The 21,542-nt window shown below is 44.4% G+C and overlaps 1 protein-coding gene across 1 annotated transcript; it reads left to right on the top strand.

Moving 5' to 3' along the window:
• Nucleotides 1–11,006: 11,006 nt before the first annotated feature.
• On the top strand, nucleotides 11,007–18,027 carry SAP30 (Sin3A associated protein 30). Its single transcript, XM_086464296.1, has 4 exons — nucleotides 11,007–11,318; nucleotides 12,767–12,889; nucleotides 15,579–15,677; nucleotides 17,730–18,027. Exons 1-4 carry the CDS (start codon nucleotides 11,007–11,009, stop codon nucleotides 17,850–17,852), a joined length of 657 nt encoding a protein of 218 aa, XP_086320422.1. The 3' UTR covers nucleotides 17,853–18,027.
• The last annotated feature ends 3,515 nt before the right edge of the window (nucleotides 18,028–21,542 follow it).

The following is a 21,542-nucleotide window of genomic DNA, read 5'->3' as shown; positions in this document are numbered from 1 at the left end:
CTCCCTCCGCTGCTGCTGCTAAATGGTTTCCCGGCGGCGCACTTACAGCCTCTTGTTTTCCACAGCCCTACCCGCCACAGCAACTTGACCCGCGGCGCCCGGGGGCCCGCCCCCCGCCGCAGCGGATTGGCTGCCGCGCCGGTTCAAACTGCCTGCGGCCCCGCCCCCTAGGGCCGGAGCCGCCGGGGATTCGCTGGCTGTCGTTCCGACGTCAGTGGCCGAGCAGCTCCTCGGCTAGGTCGAGCGCGAAGAGAGTCGTTAGCGCTCATACTCGTTGGAACCGGTTGGGGTGAGGATAGTGGAGGGGGTGGAACTAAAAGCGTTGGGCGGCGATTGGGGGAGAGGGACGGTTTAAAAAACCGCGGGGACCCCCGCCATTGGCCGCCGGGGACTGTGCGCGTTTTGATTGGGCGGAGCGGGATGCTGTAGCGTCGTTTAAAAATACAAAAGGAGGGAGGAGGATGGTGGGCCGGGCAGCGCAAGAGGCGCCGCGGCAGCGGATGAGGACCGGCCTTCGCTGGTGGGCAGCCGCCCCGGGGGCGGCTTGGCCGCTGGAGAACGTGGGGCCTCCTCGGCGCTGCCTTCTTCCTGCCCGGGGGGCGCTGCGAGGCGGGGCGGCCCTGCCCGCGCCGCGGGGTAACGGCCTGGCTGGCGCCGGCTCCCGCCGCCCCGCGGGGCCTGGGCTGCGCGGATCATACCGGGGTGCTGGGCCCGGCTTGCAGCAACCCGCGGGGAGAGGGAGGCCTGGCGGGCCTCAGGGGTGAGCGGCAGCCTCCTCCTGGGGCTGGCGGGGGTTCAGAGAACCCGTGGCTGGTTGCGGGGGGTGGGTTTTCCGTCTCACGCCGGACTAAAAGCACTGAGGCTGGGAAAGGCAAGTGTCGCCTCTCTTCATGTGTTGTTCTCCCTGTGTAGCAAAAGCTGCAGCGATGAGACGCCTGGGAGCAAAACTGAGCCGAAGGTGTCACGCCTATGGTTCGCGTTAATGCTTTCATGGGAACCGCCAGCGGCGAATCTGGCCCCTTCGCTCCGAAGTTTCCCTACAGTCATTTAGTCTCTTTTATTGTGATTTGACCCTCGTCTGCACGATATGGGTTTTGCTGGTGTTGGTTTTCTTCTGTCCGGTTGTTTTCATCCAATTCTCTGGTTAATAACTGCTTAGGTAAATAGTAATCTAAGCAGTTTTTAACATGCTTGCTTTTTCAACTGTAGTTTCTATACGGCACTGGTGAAAAGCAGATTATAACTTTGCTTACTGAATATGCCGTGCCTTCAGGAGAGTTTTAATTATGTTAACTTAGCTCAATGGTAAAAAGAAAAAAAAACCTAAAAGGCAGCAGCAAGAATCCCTGAGCTATCTGAGGGTACCGGCTAGTTGCAGGTGTGATAGTGGGCAATGTTTTGATCTCCAGTTTGCCCATTCTAGATTTAGTCAGTGTAAGGAGCATTGAATAAGAAGCACTTAGCAGTTTGGGTTTTTTTCTTATGGCAAGGACATGTTCTTGCAGGACAGTTCACTTAATATGGTAGTAAATGCCTCCTTTATCCCTGTTTCATTTTAAGCTTTATGTATTTGCCCAAAATGCAGCCATAAGAGACATAATGTAAACTGGAAAAAGTTAGTCAAAATCTTCTATGAAGAGAGGGTAACTGGGAGGTAAATTGATAGAGCAACGCAGAGATATGTATTCCCTTTGCAGATGTCAAAGCTTGTCAGAAGCCAGTTATCTGAATTCTTTTATCAGTCAACTTCTGCCGTTATTCCTTTTGATAATGTTTAACCTACAAACAAAGCTTACATTTATCTTCTAAAATAAACATTTACCTGGGGGAATATTCCATGTTCCAGTTTTGGCTCTTTATTACTGTAAACCATTCCACTGCTTCTCAGTAGCAAATTAATGTTCTTAGTTCTGTGGTACTGGATCCTGTGAAGGCCTAGCCACTTTGCAAGGCATTGTTTTAATTTGTCATGTAGCTTTAAAAATGCTTTTACTTCATATGTTACTTGGAAAGCCCTATTTTGTTTGGTGCATTAAGCTGCCAGATGGGTTACTCATTCAGTTTGTGGTAAACCACCTGTATACCACAGTTTCTTGAGGAGTGTTTTCTAATTAATAAAGCAGTTTTGTAACAGATGGTATAATCTTACAATGCTAGTGTGTGCTGAATGAATCACAGTATAGCCATTAGTATCTGTGGTGTAAAACCATTCTTCTTTGTCCACCGGACTTAACCTAGAGCTTTCTACATCACACCATTCAAACAAATCCATAGGTACCTTTGGCATTGTTTACAGCCGTATCAAAATGTAGGTTAAGTCCAGCAAAATCAGTTTTACTTCTGAGTCCTTGCTGGTGCAGTTGAAAGAACAATGAAGTGGTCCACTAGTTTTCAGGAAACAGTTTTCTCCGTGTCGGTGCTTCTAAAATAGCAAGTCATGACCTCTGGGAGTTTGTCACTGAAAAGTTGTCAAGATGACTCCAGGTACCAGAAGTTATTTTTAACAGTTGAAAGGAGAGGAGAATTTTTCTTATTTTACCCTTCCAAATCCATTCTCTGTCAGTTCTTGAACAAACCCAAAAAGCTTTAGGTAAGTTCATTATGAATGTATTTTTACTCTTAACATTAATATAGCAAGTTCATGGAAAAAATTACTTTGGAACAATCTTTGGAAATTATGGCATGTAATTGCAGTGAGACGTCTTCTGTTGCATCTGCTTTGAGAATATGAAGAAAAGGATTGTGGAAAAGCAGGTAGGGTGAGAAAGTGTAATTACTGCTATGGGAAAAAAATGAGACCTGCTTATTTAATCAAATGTTTTAAGAAAGAAATTAGGTTCTTTGTTCTTTTAAAGATATTAATTTTCTAGATTCTCTTCTCTGAAAAGGAAAGCTTTTGTACAATTAAATATATACATAGAAGGTTATGTCATGCAACACAGGGCAGCATAACAGACCAAACAGTTGTACTCTAACATCTGTCTGTCCTCCAACAAGGAAGTATTGAAAATTTTCCACGCTTAAACATGATACTGGAAGCTCTCCACAGCAGTGCTGATGCTGAAAGCTCCATGCCAGACTGCTGGTGTTAGAAACTTGTCAGTTCCAAAGCTGTGCCTTCCAGCACCCTCACGCCTGGAAAAGCGCTCTTCTGTGCGCCTGGTTCCACAATAAACTGTCACTTTTTTTTTTCATTACACCACACTGTTCCTTTTCAGACAAACCCACAAATTCTGTCTTGAGAGATTCAGTCACTGTTACTCTTCTAAAGCAGTGATCTCTGCAGTATTGACTTCAGTCAGTCAGCATGGTTAATTTATTAACCACATGTGGATGACAGTTGTGGGGAAGAAGCATAAACTCCAGGACTTGAAGCTTACTTCTGCTTGAATAATTCAGCTCATGAAATGACTGTTAAGTTTTATAGCTCCCTGGCTTTGAGCCCTTTTGAGTTTCTAATCTGCTCCTCAATTACAATTTTGAGCGCTATTGTTAACTTCACTTAATCTTCAGTAAACTGCATGTGAGGAAAGATAAGCAATGTAGTGGCTAGAAACGCTGGATAGAAGGAAAAGACCAAACAGGCAAGACCAGGTTACAGAGCTGAGAAATGGATTTAAAGAAAAGTGTGTTACGGTCACCAAAAATGAGTGAATGGCGTGATAATACTTCAGGTCATACTGTATCTCTTGGCCTCTGTGAGCAGCTTGTACAGCTTTTCTGGATGCTGGTGTCAGTGTGGACGAAATGAGGGAAGAAAGTAACAAAGACCTTTTATTTGAATTAACGTTTCCATCAGCAGATCCATTGCAACGGATACTGTTCAGCTGAGGAAACTGCAAACTACAGTTGCACGACCTTAACTCTGACCAAACTTTCCTTCTGGCGTAAGTGTATTATATGGTGATGCTGTCAGTTTTAATTCAGTCAGTTGAATGAAGAAGCTCTACTGTCTCTCCCCAGAGACTCTGCTATTACACAAATTCCTGTATGGAATATGCCTTAATGGCAATAAAATTCTGCTTTGGAAAGTGATCGTTCTTGATTGATTACTGTTGAAAGGGTCCGTCTTAGGGACCCAAGAAGTCAGTGTTTACCGGATGAATAATGAAAGCAAGTTACAGCTGCTCTCAATTTTAATGTCACCTAACTTCACTAATAGTAATGCAAGATGTTGAAAGAGAAGGCAGATTTAGCTTTAATCAGCAATTTTCTGTTATAGAAAAAGATTAAAATCCAAGACACAAAAAGCATTTAAGTAAGTCACTGCTTTAAATACCTCCTTTTAATGGGAGTTACGAAGTCTACAGAACAACTATGTTTTTTGGCCTGTTTCATCTGAGTGTCTCATGCTAGATATATGATAGGAGCTTTAGGATGAAAAGCAAAACCCACAACTACCTAGGCTACTGCTTGCCTAGATTCAAAACAAAACTTATGTTATTGTAGTGTTCCAGTTATAAGCGGTTACTTTATTTGTACTTTGATAAAAACATATACAACTTCAGCTGACCAAAAGTTTGCAAAACTGGTATTGCTGTCAATATCTCAAATTTGAAATTTGAAATTTGAAATTTTTGAAATTTGAAATTTGAAATCATATAGTAGAACTTTTCCCATTTTTTCTGGTGTTGTATAACATGCGAATAATATATATTTTATAAAAATTAAATGTATTTACCCTTTAAACATTACAGTTTTATTATATATGCGATTGTAAAGCCTGCATAACCAGTTAAGCGGCTGGTAGGCAAACAGTGTCTGTATTAACACTGAGCTGGTTTAGTCTGAAAGCTCAGGAACTTGTTTTGACTTTGTGCTGTGTACCAAATACCTAGAACAAAGGCAGCCTACATTAGACACTACCCAGGACAGCTGCAGAGCAGAGACTGAACTGCAGCGGTCATATGATAGGAAATAAATACAAATCTCTCATGGTACTAATGCAGATAATATTAGGAACACCAGCTGTTCCTTGTCACAATAATTGTTAACTGTACTTTTTCAGTCTTAATTTGACAAGAACTTTTCTTGCATTGGGTTTACAAGCTTTTATTTTTTTAATATTTTTACTTTTCTATTCCTAGACCTCACTTTCATTTTCTTTCTTACTTACATTCAAAGTCATACTCATGTAACATTTTTCCCCTGGAGGTCTTAATAGACCTCCTTTATATTTTGCTATATTGTTAATCCCTTTTAACAGGTATTTTACAGAAGAAAGCAGTAATTTGCCTTTGTTCATCCATTAAATATTTTCCCAGGCAGTTTAGAGGGGCGATAGCTGTAATTTACACTATGAAATCAGTTTAAATAAGTAAAAAAAAGTTTCTGTCCTGTCCCCGCCCCCCAAACTCTTCCAGCCTTGGTAAACATTGGTACTTTACCTGAAATGTATATGCAACTGACTCTTAAGAAATAAAATGTAATTACTAATAAAAATGTTGTGTCTTTTGGGAATTGGAGAACATAGTTCTAGGATATTATTTTTTCTCCTTCTAAGCAGTAAGACAAAGGGTTGGACTGTGTCTGGCCCTGGAGGTGTGACATCCAGTGAACAGATCCAAAGAGGATCCGCTATCCGGATAACTGCTTAACTGGTTATGCAGGCTTTACAATAGCATATATAATAAAACTGTAATGTTTAAAGGGTAAATACATTTAATTTTTATAAAATATATATTATTTGCATGTTATGCAACACCAGAAAAAATGGGAAAAGTTCTACTATATGATTTCAAATGCAGTTCTTTGAGATATTGACAGCAATACCAGTTTTGCAAACTTTTGGTCAGCTGAAGTTGTATATGCTTTTATCAAAGTACAAATAAAGTAACCGCTTATAACTGGAACACTACAATAAAATAAGTTTTGTTTTGAATCTTTGTAGTCACAGTCCATCTCCCAAATAGCCCAAGCACCGGTATGAGGCTAGCCACTAGTGCTCATTGCTGCGGAAACAAAGTACATGTCAGCCCATGGTGACTTGCAAATGTTGAAACTTCTACAGAATGAACCCGAACGTTTTGTTTGTACCTTGTCCTTTCTGAGGGACTGTTTTCTGCTGCGGTCATGAGGGCCAGAAATTTAAAAACAAGCTGAACTGGTAGTAGAAGCTGTTTCCTATGTAATTGCAGCTCTAAAATCTTTTAGGAAAGAGAAAGACTAGGCTGAGTTGACAAGGCTGCACGTCACGGGCCGCAAGAGAAAGGAGGAACCGTGCCCTCCTGTCTCCCCCAGCCAGAACAGAGGAGCAGGTTTGGCTGGTAACAGCCTGGTTCCTTGTAAGTGCTGTGATACTCGTCAACATGGTGGCCTTGGGTCCAGGTAGTGGAATAACTTAAATGAATTCAATGAGTCTCATCAAACTTAAATTGATCACAAGTTTTGGTCATGTGGAATACATCCTGTGCTGTTGCTAATGTAGATGTTATCATAGTAGAATAAGTAATTTCTCCTCTTATTTCTGGCGAATAGCACTGTCATATGTGTCACAGAAATGACTGCAGGATACATGGGTAATCTGAAACTAGAAAGCAAATGCTCAGGAAATTTTGAAATTGTTGATTCATCAGTCTCATTTTTAGTCATGGATCCTGTGGGATTTTCCAGCAAGTGATGGTATAAAAGTACAGTTTCTCTAGAGGATCCCACTGTATACCCTACCCTATACTGTTAAGTGTTTTACAGTAACAAGGAAGGTTGTTTCAGAGGTCTTATGCTACTAGAAAAAGTGTCTGTCTATACCAGTCGAAAGCTAATGCTTCTGCTCCACAGCCCCAACTCTTGTGGAAAAAAAAAAAAATCTTAAGGAAGTTCAATAATAAACCCTTGGGCCTATAACTGATCATCATCATTTAATGGGACCATGTGTGAAGTTAAGTAAAGCTCTCCCTAAGCACTGGCATGGATAAACACCTACTACAAATGGAAAAGAAATAGGGAGCGGCACAATCATGGATTTGAAGAAATACACCAGGAAATCTCAGGTGAAGTTGTTCCATGTCAAATAAAGGCCTGCAAGAAAATAAATTGCAGACCAAACCATGTCTTTTCCAGTTTTTAACAGCTGAAAAAAAAAAAAAAGAATCCTTAAAACTTGTAAGCTGTCTATTTCAACGTAAACCCTTAAGGGAGAAACCACCTTGATGAAAACATTGGAGTTCATAGGCTTGATCATGTGCAATTTTTATGTCACTACCAAAAATTAGCATTTATGTGTTGTTAAATTATTGTAATATGTACAAGTATTAAAAGCATAAAATCCCCATTCTCCTTTTCTAGCAGTTAAAAATTTACTTTGTAAAGGTATACTTCATTTTGGAACACTTCTCTGCTATAACTAGAAACACAGGTAATCACAGAACAAAAAGGTTGAAGTTGTTCAAGAGGTAAAAGACATGTATTATTAATTTTCTAATTCTGCCATACTTTACAAGATCATGTAAAATCCTACTCCAGCAGTCACTTCTGGAGAGAGGTGTGGATCCTTTAGTGCCTGTGGATAGCTGTAATTGCAGAATGGGATCTCATCTGTGGTATTACAGATGCGAATTCAGTCACACTTTTCAAGGTGCCGTACCTCCTGCTCCTTCTGCATGCCACTTACAAGTCATCCATGCTGCATTTTTGGCACCCATGAGGGATGTAGATTACTGCTGCCTTCTGTACGATTCAGCTCTGCTTGTGTGCATGGCCTGTAAGTGCTAGTGAAGTCTGAGGTACAAAGTTACTGGTTTGGACTTTTCCTTTGAACTGATTTCGTTTTCAAGTTTTACTCTAATCAGTATGTTGTTGCAATACTGCATGTTTTAATGTTTATTTAAAATCTCTCCCTATATATGCTTCAGTTATATCTGAATACTTCTACTAACCACTACTAGCACTTATGTTATAAAATCATAATTTTAGACAACACACCATCTAGCAGAATCCCTCTATCACGAGTGGTTTTTTTATTTCACAGGGCCCAAGCTTTGTAGAAGTTTGTGTATCCATCCTGTAGTAAGCTTCATACTGCCTGATAAACCCATCTAGCTGCAGCTTTTTGTATTTTTTGATCCCACATATGATGCAAGATCAAAAGTGACATGACTTCTCTGTTATTGTAATTGGCATTCCTACCAAACGCGGTGGTCATCCCCCTGCACCGATCACATGGTCCTGCCCTTCCTCTGGACCTTCCTGTGTGCTGGGACATCACACAACTGAGTGGTAAAGCAGATCAGGGTTAAACTTAACTGATTTTCTTGTTGCTGGTCTAATTGTAACCCAATCCAGTTTGCCGTGCAGCCACAGGAATGCTTTTACAGGCACAAAGAAGGACGGGGCACAGGTGTGAAAGTGCACAGCTTACGGCAGAGGCAGAACCACCTTTCTCAGCCCCACTCCTGTCTTATTGTAATCTAATCATGAAACTATGACACTACTTCACTTGATACTCATTTGTAAGCTAACATATTGGCAAGCATGGCTGGGTAATATACCTGGGCTTTTAACTGCTCACAAACTATACAAAGAGGATCAGAAACGTATTTAAAATGCACAACTGATCTTTCCATCATACCGAATCACAGCAGGCAAACCCAGACTGACATATTTCATGCTCACAGTGAAGTCAAATGTATCTGAAGGACCTCAAAACACATAGCCTAAGAGACTAGAAATTGCTATTCATGATCCAGATTAACGCTGAAGAATTCCTGGAACTCACCCTTGTCTCACTTTTCCCAGTTTTTGCTTCCTGTGTTCTTTAAGGCCTGCTATCATTCTAAGTGGGTTGTTTGGGTTTTTTAAATATTTTAACTTCATTACATTTTTTGAAAGTGTGAAATCACAAGAAACTCAAAAAGTAAATTAAACATCTGTTGTCTGAGATTATACAGCACTAGAGCGTGGAATTGAACCCCGGCACTCCACGTAGTCTTCAGCTCGGCTGATAATAAAGCAGGGTTTGGTATTTTTTCCAACAGTTACCCAGTTCCCCTTGCTAATCACTGAAAACGTGCCTTCTAGCTAACTGCTGCTCCTGACTTTATGCTCAGTTTAGCTTCAGTTACTGTATCCTTCGCTTAGTTGTGACTGTGAGGAGCATGAAGTGGGACCGACCCTTATTCTCTAATACCAGGTTATGCAATCAGATTAAGGAGCCATCTGCAGCACAAACCGAAACTGCACTATAATCGCGTTCCCAGCTCACGCAGAACTTCGGCTTACGCAGGATCTGTGTCTCCTCAAATCACTCACTGGCCTCCCCGCTACTCCTCTCCTCCGTCTGCAGACGGCAAGCGATGCGGTCAAATAGTTCAGAGACTGAATCATTATGCTTTGAGTGCGGTCAGCTCGGGTGCCGTTTCTGAGATTTAAAGGAATATTCGCGGCAGTTCAAAAGGAAAGCAAAACCTCGCCCTTCACTGCCTGCGCTTTGAACGCGCTTGAGGGAAAGTGCTAGGTCAAAGCTTCCTGCTTCTGCCGCTCTGCTGAATTGTTAAAGGCTTTAATGCCAATGCACCTCTCACGTAGTTTTGTAAAGTCTCAAAACTAAAAGTACTTGCTTTTATCAAGTATTTTCACAGTATCCATTTTAGCTAGTGGTGTGCACAGTAAGGTCTTGGTTCCTCACTAGCAAAAATAATTCTGCATTCTCAGTCTTTTTTGTTGTTAAAGTCACCTTTATTGACAAAAAGCCCTTTCAAATGACAAAACTGGAAACTCGCACTGCAAGTCGTCTTTGTCTTCAAAGACCTTCACTAAAGGAACGCACGAAGGACCCCTGATTACACGCCTTTTAAAAGCCGCTTTAACAAAGGACGAAGCGTCGGTTCTTCTCGGTCCGCAGAGCCACGGTCGGCTCCCCGGGAGCTCCCTCCCGCCCTCCGTCCGCCCCGCTCCGGGCGGCGGGACACGGCTGAGGGGAGGAGCGGGGCAGGCAGGCGGCAGCGAGGGGCGAGAGCGGGATGGAAGACAGAATAAAAAAACCCAACCAACCAACCAAACTCATATAAAATCCTGAGCGAGCAGCCCGGGAAGCGCGGCTGAGACCGCAACGTTAGAGCTAGCGAAAGTAACAAGCGGGAGGTAACGCCGCAGCGAGGCGCCGCCGGAGGGCCGGGAAGTGCGGGCGCCCCAACCCGTTTCGGCTGAAGCACATTTAAGGCGCTCGGCCCTGCGAGCGGCACCGCCAGATCTTTGCCTGCCTCCCTGTCCGGCCGCCGCGCCTCCTGCCTTCCCGCCTCCGCCCCGTAGGGCCGGGCTCGGCCGCAGCCGCCACCCGGCTGCCTTTCAAATCCCAACGGCCGCGCCGCCGGGGAGGAGTGACCCGCGGGGAACGGGGGGGCGAACGGGGCCTTTTAAAAGTGGGCTGAGCCGTGGCCGCCACTCCCGCACGGCAGGCCCGGCCTGTTGGCGGCGGGGGGATGGGAGCGCAGCGCAGGGCGCCCCGCTGCCGCGGAAAAAAGCAGCGGCTCCCTACGCCGCCGCCGCGGGACAGCACCGCCGGCCGGAGGGCCGCAAAGCGGCGCGGCGAGGCAAGCCCCGCGCCCGCGCTCCCGCCGGCGCGCTGCACCTCGGGAGCTGTAGTTCTCCGTGGCGGCCGCGGAGCGGGCAGCAGGAATAAGAACTGCATTTCCCGTGGCGCCCCGCGGCGGGGGAGCCGGCATGCGCGGGCGGGCGGGGCGGCGGGCAGGTTGCTGTTGTTACATAGGAAACAGCTGAAGAGTCTCCACATGACAGGGAGGGAAGGAGGAAGTAGGGTGACTCGCGGGGCGCCGCCGCCGCTCCGGTAGCCGCGGGGCTCAGGCAGCGGCAGCCGGCGGGAAGAGTCCTTCCCGCGGCGTGTGGGCTGGCCGCCCTTGAGGGCGGGCTTGCGTCCCGGTGCCGCCGTTGAGAGGAGGCGGGCAGGGGAGCGCCCCGCTGGGCCGCGGCGTCTCGCCGGGGAAGTTTGGTGCGGGGCGGGATCCCGCCTCCCTCCCCCGGGCTTTCCGACGGCTGCGGAGGTGGCGCCGGGCATGAACGGCTTCGCCCCCGAGGAGGTGACCCAGCGCGGGGCGGACCCCGCCGCCGCCGCCACCGGCGCGGTGGTGGGCAACGCGGGCTCCGCCGTGGAAGTGCCGCCGCCGCCAGCGCCGCCGGGGCTGGGTCCGGCCGCCGCCGCGGGCTCGGCGGGCGCCGGGGGTGCGGGCGGCCCCGGGGCCGGGCAGCTGTGCTGCCTGCGGGAGGAGGGGGAGCGGTGCGGCCGCGCCGCCGGCAACGCCAGCTTCAGCAAGCGGATCCAGAAGAGCATCTCGCAGAAGAAGGTGAAGATCGAGCTGGACAAGAGCGTAAGTCCGGGAGGTGGGGGGCGACACATGGGACCGCCGCCGGCGGGGCGGGCAGACAAAAGCGGGTCCCGGCGGTGCGTGCCCGGGGAGCGGCGGCATGTCCGGCCCCAGCCCCGCTCCGCGCGGGCCGGTTGCTCCCATGGTTTTGGGGCTTTTGATAAAGTTTAGGGTTGGCTTTTTTTTTGGCGGCAGGGCAGTGCTGTTTACCCCCGCCCCCTCCCTTTTCCCTCCCGGTGGAGTTTGGCTGGCGCTGCAGGAGCACGGCCTGAAAGTACTCCCCCTCTGCGGAAGACGGTGTGTCTGGCGAAAAGAGCCCACCCCTCCTGCTTGCTTATGGGGTCCCCTCCTCCCCCCCCCCCCCCCCCCCCCCCCACTCCTCAAGAGCCGGGGACGTCGGCTGCGTGTCCCCCCGTGTAGTTGGAGCGGGAAGAAGCGTGGCCGGGAAGCGCTCAGCTTCCCCGGCGCGGAGCCTGCATGGCTCCCGGCGCGCTAGTTTGTGTCTGTTCCTGGCGAGGGCAGCGCTCGGCTGCTCCGCCTCGTGTTGCGATGTTGCACGTCGCCCATCGCCGCTGTATCTTCCGCTCGGCAGCCATCAGGCGCCGCGCTCGGCCGGGCAGGGGGAGCGGGGACACACCCCGCCCCCACCCCAGCCCCGTCCCCGGCGGAGGGGGCGGCCGCCGTTCCGCGGGACGGAACTCCCGGGCGTTTCGGAGGGGTGCTTGCCCTCGCTCCCTACCGCAGGGAGGGTTTCCCGGCGCGGGGGCAAAGCGGCTTAAAACGGGCGGCTGCTGGCGCGAGCGCTGCGCGCCTCGGCCGCAGCTCCGTGCGCCCCGAGGGACCCCCTCGGCCCCAGCGCGGGGGTTCTTCCCCCTGCGGGCGTGGGGAGCTCTGCAGCTCCCGCCGCGCCGTGCTTCCATTGCTCTGAAAGAAGGCAGCTCTGAAATGCGGGGTTGGTTCGCGCTGCAGCTCTTCCAAAGCCTGCAGATACCTACGAAGGATTTTTTTCAGAAGAAAAAGAAAGAAAGAAAAAAAGTTGCTTGATCTCGCCTGGGTAGTGGAAGTAAAACAAGGGGGGGGGGGGGATATAAATGGGAAATGATAGCTGGCTTTTTTCCCTCCGAAGAACAACCGAAAGCCTGGTTTTTGTTTGTTTGCTTCCCGATCCCCGAGTTGCAATGAGTGGCTGGAGGGAGGGTTGTACTCGTGAGTCTCTGCAGCCTGTTACTAGTGAATCAGTCGATTGCAGAAATTCAGCGTCATCTGAGCCAAGCCGGTGGCAGGGATGTGTAACATAACACATCCTTTATTAGAAGAATCTGGTAGAAAAGCTTCCTTGGCTCAGTTAATGTGTCTGTGGTTGCTGGAGGGTTGTCTGTGTACGTGCATTTGTATCTTAAGTCTGGGAGATGTGTGGGTTTGATTGAAAGATGCCGTATTAATTCTTCTAGGCAAGACATCTGTATATTTGTGACTTCCACAAAAACTTAATTCAGAGTGTGAGAAACAGAAGAAAGAGGAAAGGCAGCGATGATGATGGTGACTCACCAGTACAAGACATCGACACTCCAGAGGTAGCTTAACAGTTGGGGGGTTTTCTAACTGTTGTGTTAAGTTGTTCTTAACATCTACCAAGTCTGCACAGACGCTGCTTTCCCACCCTTTTAGCTCTCCTTATTTTGGGGCGTGTGGGAAAAGGGAAGACTCCTGATTCACTCAGTTCTTAACAAAAACTGACTGAATTTTACAGTGTATTTTCTGTATTAATTGTGCAGAGTAGAATGAACAAAACTCTCTAGGTTGTTTTTAAGTGTCTACCAGTTCTCTTGGAAAACTGCTGTTTTCAACTTTCTCCTCCATAGTGTTGCCTCTCCAGCACCCTGCTAGAAGAGGTGCCTTGCTTACGTATCGGTAAAACTGGTCTTCTGCAGGAGCTGACAACTCGAAGGGAATTGCACGTAGGACTCGGGATATAAATGCTTCGCTGCCTCATCCCTCTGATCTTTCTTCTGTGCTAAATGTGTTGCAGATGGCTCTTGCAGTTACTCCATTGCCTTAGTCACATTAAACACAGAAAGTTTAGTGATAGCAGCTCTTTGTTTTTACCCCTTGTTGGGGATGCGACGTTCAGGGAGCTGTGCTAGAAAAGGGCGGAGAAGGATGGTCTTTTTCTGACCTGTTTTCTCCACTGCAGACCAGTGAAACCTCACCCATTATAAAGTCAACTACAGCTTTCAAACCTTTTGCATAGTGCAGTGGGAGAGACTGCACCTAAGGCGCTACTTTTTTGTTGTTGTTTTTTTTTTTTTTTCCTGCGTGTGCGCTGGGTTATTTCTGCTACAGTCCAGCTTAGCAGGTGCTGTTCAGTGTGTTAATTTTGAGCAGAGGCTGTTATGCCTACCTGGTCCATTCTAAGATGTATTTCTAAAGCATTCTTCAGAAATTGCTCTGTAAGTGTTAGTTTAATGACATCCTTATGGTCAGCATCTGCAGATACCAGCAATATAAGTGATGAAACTTTGTGCAAGAATCCCTGCCTAAAGGCACGTGGCTCCAGTGTGAAGGTTAAGAGGATCCTTTAAGAGGATTTTAGGGGATTGGGAGTAGTTTGATGCTGGGTTGTGTTGTTTGTTAAATATGTGGGATTGCTTCTTTGAAAGCTCTGTCTAAAGTTAATGTTCTCTGTGGCTTCAGGTAGCTCTCTGGCACAGTGATAATCACAGCTCTTCTGCAAGCCTGTTTTATTTTCTCATGCAAGAATTATAAAACATGTCACAACCGATGGGTGTCTCTAGAATAAGAAAGCAAGCTGGTTTTAATGGTATTACTGCAGGAAAGAAAACTGCCTGGGAAGTATTTTTGAGGAGTTTCAGCTGGCCATTTGGACAACGGCAGTATGTTCATCCCACGTGATTACTGTATGCCTTAGATGCCCGTTGGCTCTTGACCTGCTTTATTTTCAATTGCTATCCAGTTTACTAAGGAAAAAAAGGCATCCTTCTTCTGAAGACTTGCAAAGCCCCTCCCATTTCCATCTCAGTCGCAACCATCATTACCTGTTAGAAGTGATTCCTATAGGAGGGGAAGAGGCTTCCGTCGTACTGGTAGCTCCACAGACTTGGTGGAAAGCAGCTGCTCCTCCTCTGCGTGGTGCTCTAGGGTGTGGGTTCCCCACTGTGACTTGAAGTGGAATTTATTCCCTGTAAACTTTAGAATACCAAAGGATGCGCCATCTTCTGTCGTGCAAGGCGGCATCACATCTAGTTTGGCCAGGTTACCAAGTCTGCAGTAGCACTGCTCTTGATTGAATATTTTATAGTTGAGGCCACTAAATTAATTTAAAGTAGAAGTGAATGCCTTAACCAATCTTTAATGGAGTGATTTGGAGAATACTACTGTGACTGCAACTGATCTAGCAGAATTTCTCGTTCAGCCTGCTTCCTCAGCTTATTTTCCCACTCAGTCATCTGATTAAGCTCTCTTATGTTGTCAAGGAGGGTGGGAGGATAAACCGTTGCTGTGGGAGAAGTGACTGGTGATCAGAGTTCATGGGATTCAAAACTGAGGGAGTACTGGGTTAAGGTTGTGTATTTGTATCCCTAAGAGAGCCTTGTGTAATTCTCTCAACTCTCAGCTTGAGCTGAAAAGCAGTTTTGGACAGCTATGCCTCTGCATGTAACTGCTGCATTGTGCTTACATAGCAGGGTTATGTTTGGAGTGCAAGAGCAGCTGTTTTCTTCTCTCACCTCAAGCCAAGAAAACTTTGTGTTCTAGACTTTTTCCTGGATCTAATACATGCTTTCTCACGGTGCAGATGAGCTGTATCTTGCATGCAACTCGTGTAAAATTGGATGGCTGAAATCACAATATAGGGTCCTCCTTTGAATCAGCATCTTCATAGATGATGTATGGAAGTTGTTAGTGGGCTTTTGTGTTCTCGTGCTCAAACTGGGGAACAAAAAAACCCAAAAACCTAAAACTGATTGAAGGGCAATAACAAGTTCCAAATATTGTCCACTGCTAAAGGGAGGCAGAGCAGTGCTTGGTAATAATAAAATGCTCTTGACCGAACTGGGCTGTTTTGTTTTCTGATGGAAGGTGTGGGGTGGAGTTTGTTTTTTGTCAAAATGAAATCTGCTGAGTTGGTGATCTATGCTTGTGTGTCTGTGAGATTCCAAAATGTTTTTGAGATTAATTATTAATCACTGAATCCTTTTCAGTTACATTATGTTATTTTCCTCCCCCTCCTCCCTTTTCTTCTAGGTTGATTTATATCAGTTACAAGTAAACACACTTCGAAGGTACAAAAGACACTTCAAGCTACAGACCAGACCGGGACTTAACAAAGCACAGCTTGTTGAAGTACGTATGAGTGTTTGTTCCATAATAGAAAATGCAGCTTGCTCTGGCATGTGGTTTTCTATACAATGTGATCCTTGCATAAAGAGCGTATGTAATCTGGATTTTATGAGAACAAAAGGGAACTGCTTATCTAGCTTCCTTCATTGGCCACAGGTACTGAGCCAAGTAAATCAAAAGTAAAAGTTCTTTTCACAGGAGGAATTCTTAACTTCTGAAAGGAGTGCGTGCTGCTTAAAAATACAAAGTGTTAAGTTGGAACAGTAGGATGATCTGTGTGTCCCTGAATATCATACAATCATGGATTTACGGTCTGCACATTAGTCTCACCTTCACCCAAAGTGTCCTGCTGAAAAGAACTAGAAACTGAGAGGGAGCAGTGGAGTTGTAGAAAGGTTCAGACTTTACTCTGAAAAGCAAGTTACTGGAAACATACATGTTTCTGTATATGCAAAGTATGGAAACATGAAAAACAGGCTTCTACTGATAATTAATTGTGTTAATTAAAACCACCAGGATCTGTCACCAGAAAAATGGAACTTTATGTAATTAGGTTTTTTGGTTATCAGCATTCTAAAAGCGCTGAAGCTGTGTCTGAGTACAGCTGTATGTAAGTATCTTTGCTGCATGCGAGTGTAATTTTAAATTCTGCACTGCAAAGATAGTTGCAGCGTGCTGATGTAAATATGTGGGAGAACTGATGATCTCTTAACAGGGAGATACAGCTACCATTTTTTTTCACTTTTGTGCAGTGATACACTCGGTTGTACTTTAGTGCAGACATTTTGTTGGTCTCTCCCTTAATCTGTGTGGATTAAAGGCAAGGTTCTTAAATGTGTGGGAAATCTCAAGGCTGAGCTGTAAAAGCATAGTGCTGCTGCCCCTATGAGTTAGAATTTAAAATCAGTCTTCTGTTGTCTTGTATGTGAGAGAGAGCTAGCTCTTGAATTAGCAGGACCTTGATTTGAAAAAGCACAGTTTTTGTTCTACAAAACCAGCATTTTTAAGGGTCTGCTTTGGGTGCATCTCGTGAGATATTTGTGCTAGCTTATGCTTCTGATGCTGCTCGATGTGAGTAGGCAAAGCTTCTGTCACATGCTTTGTTCAACCTGCAGGTATTTGTGAGCCATAGCTGCAGAACTACAGTGCATGTGATTCCTTCTAACCTGTCCCACTGTGCAGTAGACACTTCTCTAGCTGTTACTTAGAAGTCCACTTTAAAGGACTCTGTCAAACTGTTTCTCTCTGAATTTTCTGAGGGTGGGGTTTGGACGGCTTTCTAACTTAATAATTACACTAAGCATTTATACATACACCCTGTAGTCGTTAAATGAGCAGTCCCATTTTTCTCACTTCCTCTTGCTAATTTTAATCTTTCAAAGAGTTCTGCAAAAAGCCAGAGAATAGGCTTGGGCGGGTGTAGTATTTTGAGTGCTTTCTTTTAAAGTTGGTGTTCATTTCGATGAAGGAAGAGACTTCTAGAATAACAGAAGTGACTTGAGAACTGTTTAGATATTGTTGTATTTTAGTGAATTTTCATCGTTGGCAGCTCTGTTTCAAAGAGTTGAATGTTCAGTTATAATTCTTGAAGATTCTTATATTGTCTTAGATGTTTCTATATGCTTGAAACAGATACACATCCCCCGATGTGAGTAATGAGCAGTAGCCTCTCATTTCTGTGCTGTTGCTCTGTTGGTATTCTGTAGTCATTACTTGCTTTATAGTCAAGCTTTGACCCCATAGGTGTAATGATACTCCTGTGCTTGTTCTGAGAACTTGTTCGTTGGTTTTTTTCCTTGAAAATTTTCTAAGGTTTTTACTTACAAAATGAGTACAATCTGCTATAGTTGGTTCATAGTTCTTAATAAAATAGTTCTTGTTCTATGTTTTTTATGACTGTTAAAGACTTTTGAAGAGAGGTAGGTTTTATCTTTTTTTCTTTTTTTTTTTAAGCTTCTTGATCAAGCTTTTAAACTTTTAGTCAATTTAAATCTGAATCTTCTGTTTCAGCATATAAGACTGGTTATTTAATTTCCTTGCATTCTTCCTTTATAGATAATTGGCTGCCATTTTAGGACAATTCCAGTGAATGAAAAGGACACCTTAACATATTTCATCTACTCGGTGAAGAATGACAAGAACAAACCAGATCTAAAGATGGATAGTGGGGTTCATTAGATGGAAAAGGTTGGGACTGAAACTCAGGCTGCAAATCAAAAGACTGAGGGTTTTTGTTGATACACAAAAGCTTTCTTTGTAACTTTTTTTTCCCCGGAGAGTTTGTCTCTGTTTTATTTTTCATAACCTTGCTGATTTGTTTGAAAACCATCTCTTATGAAACAAATTTCCTCAGAAAAAGTATTTTAAATAAATATCACTGATACTGTTGATCAAGTGGGTGTGCCTGTAACTTATTTAGCAAGTTACTTGTACCTAATGGTTAAGCTTTGACTAATTATGTAATAATATTAAAATATTTTTCAATTAAATTGTGCCGAGGATATATTTATGAATGTACTTCAAGTTCTCATGATGCAATACCTTTTAAGGAAAAAAAAAAAAAGCTGTAGCAGAGTTGGCAATAGATTCTTTTTCCTAAGGTAAAAGACTTTAAATGACAGTTCCAGTTAGCTGGGCAGAAATGGCTGAATAACTCCCCCCCCCCCCCCCTTTGGAAACAAGAATTGATGGGGGCTCTGGTTTGTTTATTCATCTTGTCATTGCTGGGATAGGTACTTCCAAGCACCGAGGCCTTCCTGCTCTTGTATTAAAATGGAAAAAAATGCAGCTCTTGAATTTCAAAGCTGTAAGCACGGATGAAAAGACTGCTGCAGCTTACTGTGCCAAGAAATCCTTCCAATCGGTAAGAAATCCTTTAGCTGCTGACTTTTCCATTCATCTGCATAGACTGTGGCTAAGAACTTAGCTGGAGAAAGGAAGACAGAGTCTGCGCTGGGTCAATACGGTATATTCTAATAGGCATACTATTTCCTTTTCATTGCATGCATTAGCTCAGGCCTGTTTAAAAGCCAACCAAAAAAACCCAAGCAACGTATGAGAAAAATATCCAGCAATACTTCTGCTTTTAATCAAATATCTTAGTAAAGTCTGATGTTGAAGACTGTTATGAATTACTTCTTATAGTGTTGTTTAACTACTGGGTCAGTTTAAATGTGCAGTGTACAGAATACTATTTCTTTCTGTTTTAAGCTGTGCATATAGATTGAGGAAAAGGTGGGGGGAGAAGAGTTCTCATCTTAAAGCAGAGGAGGACGCAGCTTCAGCTTGTTCAGTTAGCATTTGTTGCAACTCTGACCTTATCAGATGTTTAAAAGCTTTTTCTTAATTTGGGGAAAATGAGAAAGCAGTATTTCTGTGGTCTAATCTAGCTCAATGTTAATCTTGTGATTTTTTTTTTTTTGAAAACTACTGCTTTGCTGGCATTGCTGCAACTAAGATGCTTCACTTTGCTTTTTTTGACACATGACGCTTGCATAGAAGTGAATGATGATAAACCCTAACCTCAAACTGGCTGCTTTCCCAGTAGCTCTCAGTGGCCTGATTTCTTTCACTTGCAGTGTCTTACATATTCCTACAATAAAGTTTTGCAATGTTGGCCGAAGTTCAAGACAGTTAGTGATATCTAGCTAGTGGCAGCTAAAATTAGTATTCCTTTGAAGAGGTGTTCTAGTGCCCATTTCACTGCGGTGACTGTGAAGTCGTTTGCTAAATATCCTTTGCACAAATTCAGTTTGTCATCTTCAAAGTAGTAGTTGGAGAAAAAGCCAGGGAACCTAGATGTGGATAGGACATCCGAAGGATGAAGGTGTTTTCTGTGAGTGCATGTCAGGGGAGAATGTTCTCACCTAGGCCTGGCAGGACCTGTAGAAGAAGCTTTGGGAGGGAAAGAAAGTGGAGAGAGAAACAAAAGCAAGTTTCTGTGGGAAATCAGTCTTAAAGTAGTAGCCGAAGTGACCCTATCGTGCTGCACGTGGAAAGTGGCTGAATTTTTCTCCAGTGGATTATGGATTTTTTTCCTTAGCCAGGAGCGGTGGAAAAAGTAACTGAAAACCACCTACAAACTCTGCTACCCAGATTTGCATCTGCCTTACGTTGTTTGCCGCTGCTGCTTTGGAAGGCTGTGAATGCCAGGAATATGCAACACGATTCACATAGAAACTAGATGGCACAACTAACAGAAGTTACATGCCCATATTACCACTAGAAGCTTATAGAGGACTTTGCACAAGAGCAGATACTGTATGTTTTATTAGCAGAGCACTGACTTTGGTTATTTTGACTGTGGGTCGCTGGATTTATGGGGGTTTTATTTAACCTTAATTGATGATTTGGTAGGAAGCTCAGATGACTCAGGAATAATTACACAAACCAGGCTTAAAAAGCCTGGCTTAAAAAGCCTGGTGACACAAACTGCTTTAACAGTCAGTAGCCTAAAAATTACTTGGCAAAAATAGTACACACAGATTTACTTGAAACATTTATTATTAGCTATGTATAATCATCTCCCCCACTATCCAACACTTGCTCACTAACAGGAAGAAAAACAGTCCTTGTGATATTTCATACTGCACGTGAAATAAGTCTGGTAAACTGGTGGTAGCAACTTTTGTGGTGTAATGGTATAAGATTATTAGATGAATGGTCCACTTATTGAGTGGAAAAGACTAAACAGTTATTTCAGTACTATACACCTTCCATGTGGCTGACTTGATAGCTGAAGAGTTTTTATACGTAAGGCAATAAGCTAGGCTTACTGCCTGTAAGCCTGGGTTCAGGTGGCTTTCCTTAAACTTATGAAGGACATAAATTTTTGTCTGTTTTTCTCTTGTACTGTGATCGGTATTGGCAGGTGTTGAGGTGACTGTATATCTACAGCTAGATCATGATACCTCTTAAACAGTAAGCTGATTACTTCTAATATTTTGAGATACCTCTTTGCCTTCACTTCCCTAGCTATTTCCCTACAGGGCTAGCCTAAAAATAAAAAGCCAGCATTTTAGCTTAATTCTGAGGTACTGTATTTCAAACAAGGCTTGATTAAAAAAAGCTCTTAAGTGTGAATTTTTATGTTGCCTTAACAAGCCTTACATCAGTCCCACCATTTTTATGTGTCTTTCTAAATATAGATACGCTATTGTAACTGTTCTAGTATTTTAGAAGTACAATGTCGAGATGAAGCAATTACAGATTGCATAGTTAATGTAGTGACCAGTTAGACATAATCAGGTCCTAAATGTGCTTTAGTACTATTAATGTGAGTTTTGACTTTTTTTTTTTTTCCGGTGGAATCTTCAGATATGAAATGGTGAAAGTTTACCTTTTGGATGTGCACAGTTTTTTTAAGATGCTTAAATAGAATTTGTGAGCCTGTCTGCAGAAGTGCCAGGTACTGGGTAGCTTCAGCTTAAAACAACATTAACTGTGTGGTGGCAATAAAGCAATAGAAAGCTGCACTTGCAGTAGGCTGCTATGAGAGTCACGTTCTTAACCACATTAAGGCTTAAGCTTGGAGTTTCTTCATCAAAACTAGTTGAGGATGTCATGCTGAGTAACACGAGTTAGACTTTTTGCTGGGGGATGCACATTAGGATGCATTAAGAACTTGAACAGTCCTTTACATGATTGTGGAAATTAAGGCAGCTACCAAATTTGAAAGGAGAACTTACGTATCTGAAATTCCAAAAAGGTATAGAAAGGAAATTTTTCTACAGTGTAAAAAGAGGTACTGTCCTGTAGTTAGAAAGGAAGTTTTTTTTTCTTGGTAGTGGTTTTGGTTTCCCCCTTGAAAGCATTATTACATGATTGTAGAATGATGTCTGTTGTCTTCGTTGGCACACTTGAGGTCCC

This window comes from Leptosomus discolor, chromosome 4 (assembly GCF_034619465.1).
Source record: "Leptosomus discolor isolate bLepDis1 chromosome 4, bLepDis1.hap2, whole genome shotgun sequence".
Classification (NCBI taxonomy): domain Eukaryota; kingdom Metazoa; phylum Chordata; class Aves; order Leptosomiformes; family Leptosomidae; genus Leptosomus; species Leptosomus discolor.
This window is presented reverse-complemented; position numbering and strand designations above follow the sequence as displayed.